General features: G+C 45.1%; 3 protein-coding genes and 1 non-coding gene across 5 annotated transcripts in view; 3 read left to right on the plus strand and 1 right to left on the minus strand.

Annotated features, from left to right (window-relative positions):
- Nucleotides 1-686, plus strand: part of kpnb1 (karyopherin (importin) beta 1) — a 26113-nt gene extending 25427 nt beyond the window's left edge. The window contains exon 22 of the mRNA XM_084743640.1: nucleotides 1-686. This exon is cut by the window's left edge and continues 925 nt beyond it. The gene's annotated coding sequence lies outside the window, so the exon portion shown is untranslated.
- Nucleotides 1-10000, minus strand: part of LOC146308892 (serine/threonine-protein kinase WNK4-like) — a 107435-nt gene that overhangs the window by 30537 nt on the left and 66898 nt on the right. The gene's annotated exons all lie outside the window — the stretch shown is intronic.
- Nucleotides 5928-6009, plus strand: trnas-uga (transfer RNA serine (anticodon UGA)). The gene has a single exon. It is a non-coding gene; the product is annotated as a tRNA-Ser (tRNA).
- Nucleotides 6680-10000, plus strand: part of LOC146308896 (uncharacterized) — a 13576-nt gene continuing 10255 nt past the window's right edge. The window contains exon 1 of one of the 2 annotated variants that reach the window (XM_084744365.1): nucleotides 6680-9132. In XM_084744365.1, the coding sequence (XP_084600491.1) occupies nucleotides 7481-9132 (1652 nt within the window). In that variant the 5' untranslated portion in view covers nucleotides 6680-7480. The remainder of the gene's footprint in view (nucleotides 9133-10000) is intronic. The other variant, XM_084744366.1, reaches the window with a different exon arrangement.

The raw sequence follows: 10000 nt of genomic DNA on the forward strand, positions 1-10000 counted from the left end.
TATGATGAAAATAAAGTCAAAAAACAAAAAAAAACAATAAAATGATATGAAACATTCCCCACGCAGTTCTGGTGATTTCGCTCTCGTTTTGTCGTCTGTTGGACTCCTGGACTGATGAAATGTTTCGGACTCTGCTGATTGGAAGCTCAACTTTGGCTCTTGAGTTCGGTGGCCGCCTCCCACTGACGGTTTGTTTGTTTGTTTACTCGACGCCACAAAGAACTCTGTTTTTTTTTTTTTTTCTTTTTTGTTTGTTTTTTTTTAAACTCACTTCACGGCTTGTTTGGTAGCAGCAGCTCAGCTCTTTGCTGACGGGGAGTTTTTGTTGGGACGTTGAGTTTGTAGTTGGTGTGAGAATCACACTGAGCATGCTCAGTGGCGTCTGTCCACCTCGGCTCCAGGTCTGATCACTTCACTTTCAGTCATAAATGATAATCAAACACCTGAACGACGAGTGAAGATAAAGTTCAAACTTTCTTTTCTCCCAGTTGAAAGTGAAGTGTTTCCAGCCTCAGAGGGCTTTTATTTTGTAGAGGTGCGGCAGCCGTAGGGAAGACATACTTCCTGTGTTGACATGATGAAACCTGGCAACTCGATTATTACTGAATTGTGAATCATTTAAAGCCAATCTGCTTTTTATTTCATATTCAACTTTAGTGAACTAATAAAGTCTATATTGTACTGAACGTTCTGCTGCTGCTTCTTGTCACAACACAAAAACCAACAAAGAAGAAAACACTCATGAACAGCTGAGCTGTTTCCTGTCACCACTAGGGGTCCTGGGTCATAAAAATGTTCTCTGAACCCTTGAAGCAATTTGTTAAAAAAAAAAAAAAAAACTCTGACATAAAACTGTTCATTAATCTTTTTCACTTTGACAGTTAATTTAACAAACAGAACCAAATATTGATTTTCAGAGTTTGAACTGTTCAAATGTCAGTTTGGTTGCAATAATACTTATGTTTATATATAAAAAAAAAAGGACTTTAGTTTACGAAGGTGCTGATGAGACGAGTCAGTGATGAAGAACAACGATTTTGATACAGATTTAATAAACTCACACATTTATTCATTTAATTTTATTTTGCGTTTATTTAACCAGGCAAGTCATTAAGAACAAATTCTTATTTACAGAAGGCAAGAGCCTCTTGAGGAAAAGGGACTTAAAGGGTGTTAAAAGATGAAGGACAGCAACTGACTGAGCATCACATGAAAGACCAACAGTATAAAACAGCAGCAACAACAAACTAACAACATGCAGCAAAACAGGATGTGATGCAACAACAGCAACAATTATTTTCCACTGTGGAATTCTGTTCTAAATGCTCAGGAGATTTTTCTCTTTTGGATTATCGCAGCCTGTAAATGATGAGCAGCAACAATAATTTTGATGCATCATTATTTTGCATTATGAAATAATCTTAATTTGTACCTGGAAAAAAATGAGTGCTGGTGTCAAAAACAAAGTGGATTTTCCTTTTTATCAAACCTGAGAAACTGGAATGAAGCCTTAGATCATATAATGTGTGTTGTTCATGTTTTATTCTGAATGTGTTTGGGATGTTTTATTAAACACCTGTTTCAGATCAAAAATCCAAATTTCTAATTTAAAAAAACACTTAGCCTCACTAAGTTCATGTCGTCGGCACTAACAGAACCAGCATGAGAACGGCCAAAAAACCTCAAACGGTCGAACACACAGATCTCACCTGTTGAAGTGTGGTTCAGGATTGTTCCTTTGTCTCATTGACGAGAAAATTATTCTTTTTAAAAGATACTGAGAATAAAAACAAACGTGCTTTCTTGAAAATGTGCAGCTTCACCTCAAATCTATAAATCAATATATTGACAACGCCAGTTTTATAATCTGTGATTTCTTCTGAGGGTTTAGTCAGCAACTCTGCAAAAATAAAGTTTAGAAAATTAATTTCAAACCATCTTCACTAATGTTTGAGTTTTGTATCAGACTTTCTACTTACTTACTCCTAAAAAATGAATCTTTGAGTTTTAGAAATATTTTGTATTTAAGAAAATTCCTCAAAATTAAAGTGAATAATGTCAATTTAATATTTTCAATTGCAACAATTTAAAACTTAATTTTAAAGCACCAAAATAATTGAACTGTGTTTTCACTACATAATTCTTTGGGTTTCTAAAACTCAAAGATTCAAGTTTATCTCAAGAAGAAAAGTAAATTATTAAATCGAAAGATCAAAGGTCTTCGAAACTTAAGAGTTCAACTTCAAACTCCAACATTTAGTGAAGATGGCTGCATCAAAATTAGTTGTTTTTTCTTTTTTTACTTTTCTCTTTTGGTTTGTGGTGTTTGTTAGACGAGATCACAGTGCAGGTGGAGACTGAGGACCCAATCTATACCCAATATTTATTCTTTAATCAATCATTCATGTAAAGTTCACCACTAGCTGCAGTACCCAACATGACCAGTAGAAGAATCACTTCAGACTACGCAGATCAGAACATTTACATCAAAGTAACGTCTCATAAATCACTACTTAAACTTTTCTTCTTCAGGTCAACATTGATCAGAATTCTGTTTAATAAACGAGGCCCAGAAACTTTCCATGATTCTCACGAGTCACCAAACCTGCAAACAACTATTTTATTTTTACTGTTGTTGGATTGAGTAACAGATTACATTGAAGAGGATTATGTAAATTGATACAAAGAGGTAACTATATTCTATTAGTTACAGATTTAAACAAATAAATAATGAGATGATGCATACAAACATGTAAACAGACATTTACAGGAAAGACCATCTGCTGTTAGCTACACAACATGCAACTTTCTACAGTAGAATCTAATAGAACTATTTTTGTTCTAAGAAAAAGTAAGTAGCTCGTCTATGAAGCTGCTCCCTGGATTATCTTCAGTAACCGTCATGGTTTCTGTAAAGAGACGTAAATGTTGAGTTTTTCAAATGTATTTTTTGTCTGTTTTAACTTCATGAGTGTCATGTGGTTCCATGTTACATCTCCACGGACGATCTCTTCAAAGATAGATGGAGAAACAAAACCACAGGTAAGTGGATGAACATGTCGTTTTAGTGAACTGGCCCCAAACGTACTGTGAGGGTCTGTTGGGAACGTCTGGTGAAACCCTCTGTCAGAGGGTCTTAAACTCTCACCTCCGGGAGAACTTTGACCAGATCCTGAGGGAGACTGGAGACAGAGTTAGAATGGACCATGTTCTCCGCCTCCATTGTTGACGCGGCCGTTCGGAGCTGTGGCCGTAAGGTCTCCGGTGCCTGCCGTGGCAGCAATCCCCAAACCTGGTGGTGAACACTGGAGGTCAGGGATGCCGTCAGGCTGAAGAGGGAGTCTCCTTGAGCTTGGTTGGCTCGTGGGACTCCTGAGGCAGCCGACAGGTACCGGCAGGCCAAGCGCGCTGCGGCCCGGGCGGTTACTGTTTACAGTGGTGGTGGGGAGCTGGTGACATCAGTTGGGGATGTTGTTGGATGGTGGAAGGAATATTTCAAGGATCTCCTCGATCCCACTGACCCGCCTTCCGTAGAGGAAGCAGAGGCTGCGGACCCAGAGGTCGACTCAGTCATCGCCCAAGCTGAGGTCACTGAGGTAATTTGGCAATAAGTCGGACCTGTTCCCAGTGCATGTTGGACTCCAGCAGCACAGCCCTTTGTCAGCGGTTCTGTTCATTATTTTTATGAACAGAATTTCTAGATGCAGCCTGAGGCCGGAGGGAGATTTTTTGCAGATGACGTTGTCCTGTTGGCTCCTTTGAACCAGGACCTTCAGCATGTGCTGAGGCGGTTTGCAGCCAAGTGCGAAGTGGTTGAGATGACAATCAGCACCTCCAAGTCCAAGGCCATGGTTCTTGACCGGAAAAAAAGTGGCTTGCTCCCTCCGGGTCAGAGAGGCCCTGCCTCAAGTGGAGGAGTTCAAGTGTCATGGGGTCTTGTTCACGAGTGAGGGGAGGAGGATCGGTGCGGCGGCAGCAGTAATGTGGTCGTTGCACCGGTCTGTCGTAGGAAAGAAGGAGCTGAGCTAAAAGGTGAAGCTCTCGATGTTCCAGTCAATCTACGTTCCTAACCTCACCTATGGTCATGAACTTTGGGTCATGACCGAAAGAACAAGACCTCAGATACAAGCGGCTGAAATGAGTTTCCTCTGCAGGGTGGCGGGGCGCTCCCTTAGAAATAGGGGGAGGAGCTCTGTCACCTGGGAGGAGCTCGGAGTAGAGACGCTGCTCCTTGACGTCAAGAGGAGTCAGCTGAGGTGGATCGGGCATCTATATTGGATGCTTCCTGGGCGCCTCCCTGGGGAGGTGTTCTGGGCAGGTCCCACTGGGAGGAGGCCACGGGGAAGACCCAGGACACGCTGGAGTGACTATGTCACCCGGCTGGCCTGGGAACACCTTGGGATCTTCCTGGAAGACCTGGAGGAAGTGTCCAGGGATAGGGAAGTCTGGGCATCCCTGCTCAGACTGCTGCCCCCCCGACCCGACCCCGGATGAGTGGAAGAAAATGGATGGATGATGGATGGATGGATGGATGATGGATGGATGGATGGATGGATGGATGGATGGATGGATGATGGATTGATGGATGATGGATGGATGGATGGATGGATGGGTGGATGGATGATGGATGGATGGATGGATGGATGGATGGATGGATGGATGGATGGATGTATGGATGATGGATGGATGATGGATGGATGGATGGATGGATGATGGATGGATGGTGGATGGATGGATGGATGGATGGATGGATGATGGATGATGGATGGATGGATGATGGATGGATGATGGATGGATGGATGGATGGATGGATGGATGGATGGATGGATGATGGATGGATGGATGGATGGATGGATGATGGATGGTGGATGGATGGATGGATGATGGATGGATGGATGATGGATGGATGGATGGATGGATGATGGATGGATGGATGGATGGATGGATGGATGATGGATGGATGGATGGATGGATGATGGATGGATGGATGGATGGATGATGGATGGATGGATGGATGGACAGTCTGTAAATGGCAGCAGCTGCACTTCATTTAACATGATTTTGATTGGAGGAGACAATAATTTTTTAAAAACACTTTAGATAGAAACAAGGGGTCACACTTAACATTAATGTGTCTGTAATAAGTGGTAGTTAATAGGTAATAAGGCCCTTATAAGATGCTTAATAACAGTATAATTAACATTTATTATTATATTATAAGACATTAATAGGTTACGGGTTGATAGACTGCTTGAGAATGTTAATGAAAGCCTTATGAGCATCTTGTAATTGGTTATAAGAGCATTATGTTTATAATTACATTTATTTAGGTCAACTAACTAACTAACTGCCTACTTAGATAAGATCTGGATCTAAAGTGTGAACAATGCTTATTAAGGTTAATTAATCCTCCATTATGCACTCATTAACAGTTATCCATGTTTTTATTATCATTATTTTATTTTAAGCTTTTTTCCTCTACTAAGAACTGCTAATAAATATTAAATAAAGTTTATTAAAATCTAAATAAAGCAACAACAAAAGCGTCTCTGGGCTCAGAGGTTCATACGGGGATTTGGACGTGACGCCATCAGCAAGATGATGTCAAGACACACGTGTTAAAATAAAACATAAAAAATCAGAAAATGGTGAAAACATTTTGTGCTCCACCTATTTTCAACTACTGATTAATCTGACAATAATTTTCCCACTGATCGATCAGTTTGTTTGGTTCAGAAAATGTTGAAAAATAAACTCTGTCCCAGCAGAATGACAATAAAGTTTATCAGTTTGAACAGATTTTCTTTGAGCTGAATTCAGCTCAGAGTTTTTACAGTGTGATGTCATAGTTCAATCTCTGACGTGAAATCATTGAAATCATCTACAGGAAGTGATGCGGATGCGGCTCCTCAGCTGATCTGAGAACTGCTGTGATGGCCGAGTGGTTAAGGCGTTGGACTTGAAATCCAATGGGGTTTCCCCGCGCAGGTTCGAACCCTGCTCGCAGCGACACACAGTGACGTCATGACGTCACCGTTTTAACTCCAGTTTAATGTCTCCTCGTATGTTATACAATGTTTATAACAGCACGTCTCACTGAGAGCCGCAATAAATAAAACAAAATAAAAACAAAACCAACTAAAATATAAATATTTAAAAGACACATTTTTAAAGAATAAAAGCAGTAAATATAAAACACACAACTCAAATAAAAGTGTTTGAATCAAATCGAAAAGTTGAAAAAGTATAAAGTAAAATTAAAATAATTCTAAAAACAAAAAGCAACAAAATAAAATCTAAAACCATTTAAAAATAGTTAAATTTAAATTTGATAAATATTTGGGAAGCCAGCTTTCATAAACATGAAGAGAATCTGTTTGATTTCATAAACCAAATAATTGATGAATCGATGAATTGATCGGCAGATTAATCATAAAGGGTGTTAATGTTTGTTAATGATAATTATTAATATTTCAAAGTGTACAGCACCATTTCTGTTTTACACACACACACACACACACACACACACACACACACACACACACACACACACACACACACACACACACAGCCCGGTTGTGTTCCGGTTGATGCAGGATTCGGTTTCACAGCCTCCGTTTATCAATCAGCCCTGATCGATTATTGATCGCGCCCCCTCCGTCTTCCCCCTCCTCCTCCTCCTCCTCCCTCCTCCCTCCTCCTCCTCCTCCTCCTCATCATCATCATCACATCCATGTTGTGTGAGCGGAGGATGTGTCGGTAGGAGGCTAACGTTAACGGCACCGGCCCGGTTCTCATGTCGCTTCATGCTGTGACGTCGTTGAGCGGAGCCGCTGTGGAGGCTCCTGTCTGCGGCTCGGGGCTCCGCCGGGCTGCCCGGTTCGCTCCGCGGGGAGGATGCAGCAGCAGCTAGCCGTTAGCCGTTAGCCGTTAGCTCCGTTAGCAGCTGTGTGTGTTGTTATGTAAGAGCGCAGCTAGCAGTTAGCTCAGGGGTCTCCAGTGTTTTTCAGCTGGCAGAGTCTCCGACACACTCTGAACATGTTGAGCTCTGCTGTCGTTAGCTGTTCAATCTGCAGCAGCTGTAGCATCATGGCTAATGTTAGCAGCGTTAGCTTCACCCTCTGCACGTCTACCGGTGGATTGTGACCTGGAGGCTCAGCCTCAGTCTGCTGGGATCACAGTTAAACAGAAAACTGGGCAGAATGTCTCAATAATACCAAGCTAACAGCTCACTGTTATGGACGGTGCTGCTCAGTGACTTGTCTGGTTAGCTAACTCATCTGACTGAGTAAAGATTCATGACTAACCTTTTGATTTTTGGCTAATAGGTCTAATAATCTATCTACATATTTTCATTTTTGAAAACAAACCCAGACACATCAAATAATATCTTGGTGCCCCCTGCAGTAACTCTGAGGACCCCCCAAGGGGTTGTGGACCACCTGTTGAAGACCCAGGAGCTAGCTGTTAGCCTGTTAGCATGAACAACGCACAGCAGGACCGGTCTCCAGACTTTGTGCTGATGCGGCTCGTGTCCGCAGCTGAGTATGACCGGCTGGATGAGCCCGAGGACCTGATGTCCGTCAAGTCCGTGCTGGGTCACCGTGGCGGTGGTGGGTTCGATCTGGACCCCAGCAGCCCCCCGTCAGGCCTGGGCTCAGCCTCGCCGCACTACAGCTCTCCGCTCCCAGGGAAAGGTGAGCTGGATAGTGGGTTGGTGGCTCCGTCAGGCTCTGAGGCACCATTATCTCCCGTCCCGCCGCCAGAGGACTTCACGGTTGCAGCGCAGAGGTTCGTGGACTTCCCAGTGCAGCATGGCTCAGGGGGGGGTGGGTCCAGGGCACAGCTGATGGTGTTTCAGAATCTGTTGCGGTCTGGAGATCGGATCCTGGAGTGTGGACTGGAGCAGCCACCCCCAGGGTTCCTGCAGGAGGACACAGAGAAACAGCTGGACTCTGGACCAGGGACAGGTCTTGGGAGCACTACAGCAGGTCCTGGACCTGGAGGCGGAAAGGACCAGAACTCACACTGTGTCCCCCCTGCAGAGGAAGATCTGCAGCCCCAGATCCTCCAGTGGCACCCGGTCCTCAGACTGTCCAAGGGGTCCGACGGATCCCAGACCCCCCAGCAGCAGGGCGTTCCGGCTCTGGATGCAGAGTCCAGGTCAGTCCTGTGCCACCGACACCGCTTGCTAACAGACCGCTTGGCCCAGTGGCCCCCAGGCCTGTTGGACCAGGCCCTGCGTCTGGGCCTGCTGGAGCCCAGGAAGACCTGCCCTCCTGGGGCTGAGGACCCGGTCCTGGCTTTGGCCAGGAGACTGGGCCAGCTGGGTGAGGGGAGGGAGGGGGGAGGAGGAGGGGGTCGATGTTCCTGTCACAGTGTGCTGGCCTCTGGGACAGGGGGCGAGGACCCGAGTGAGACCAGTGATGCCCTGCTGGTCCTAGAGGGTCTGGGCTCTGAGGAGGTGGGAAGACTCGGGCAGGGGGATGGGGACATGGGGGATGCTGAGAAAGGGGAAAGGGTGGGGGGGCTGTCGGTGGGGGCAGGAACTCTGAGTGGACTGATGCGGCAGGTCCACAGACTGGCCGAGGAGGCGGGGGTCTGCACTGACCAGAGTTGCCGGTCCTCGCTGGCCGTCCTCAGTGCTACGGTGTCCCTTCCCCCCTGTGTGGACCACCGGCCCCCTGTCAGTGGCCCATACCCCCCCGTCTGCCTGCCAGCCATGAGCGGTCTCCAGGTCTCCCCTGACCCTGCCTCGTCCTCGAGCCCAGACCCGAGTCCCCGGCCCCAGCACCAATCCCGGTCCCAGCCCCAGAGCCGCGCCACCACTCCCAAATTGGGCGTGGCTTCAGGGGGGGTGGGGCGTTGCCCCTCTCCCCTGGTGGTCCTGGAGGGGGAGGTGGGAGCACAAGGAGGGGGGAGGGACGGGGAGAAGACGCCGCGGGGGAAGTCGAGGAAAGGGGGGTCCTTGAAGGTCCGGCTCAGCAAGCTGTTCAGAACCAAGAGCTCCAGTGGGGGGTCGGGAGGACTGCTGGACAAGAGGCCATCTCTGGCCTCATCCACTTCGTCTGGGGGTAGTCTGCTGGATGTGTGGGGGTCCACCTGCAGCACCACAGACCAGGACGGCAGCAGGTAAGAGTTAGCATCATGCTAGCATCATGTTAGCATGCCTCACCATGGTCACATAGCGGCCATTTTCCTCTGATGTCACACTCAGGATTTTACGCTCAGGCATCATCCTGCTGTCTGATCAGTTGTTATCGGATCACTGCTTCCTGATTGATCAGAAACTGAAAACACAATGATAGAGAAACTGTGGAGGGACATGAAGACATACTTCAGGATGAAACCACAGATTTGGTAACACATTAGTTACAGTAGCTAACGCTAGCATTTAGCCAACTCCTAGCTAATGTTATCATTTGATAGTATCACATGATAGGACAGGAAAGACGTCAATTAATTCAGAATTAATTTAACACACATCTTGGAAACATGTATTTAATGTAATCAAGCTAATGTTGGATAACGTTAGTGTTAGCAGTTTGTTAGCTTAGAACAAAATAATCTTCGAACACTTTACTGTTGGCTGTAGTTTGTATGACCACGACACAGAAATCTGTGTTCTTGTCAGCAGAATGTCACAGAACATTTCTGACTGAACCAGAGACAAAAGGACAGCTAACACTAACATTAGCCTGCATTAGCTTGATTACATTCACTGTGTTTTACTTTCAGGTTTAAATAAATGTTTCCAAAATGTTGCTTTTATTACCGTATCATCTATCAGTAACTGTAACGTTTGCTAGAAAGTGATTTAATGCCATATTTATTATGAATTGGTACTAATGTGTTATTAAATCTGTAGTTTTATCTTGAAATATGTCTCGACCTCTGTGTGAATTTACTGACTGAGATTTTCCCACTGAACTTTGGATTAGAGCAGAAAACAAACACATTTTATTCAGGAAGATGATCTGCACCGACGGACAAACTAATG

This window comes from Lutjanus erythropterus, chromosome 19, assembly GCF_056507025.1.
Source record: "Lutjanus erythropterus isolate fLutEry1 chromosome 19, fLutEry1.hap2, whole genome shotgun sequence".
NCBI lineage: Eukaryota > Metazoa > Chordata > Actinopteri > Lutjaniformes > Lutjanidae > Lutjanus > Lutjanus erythropterus.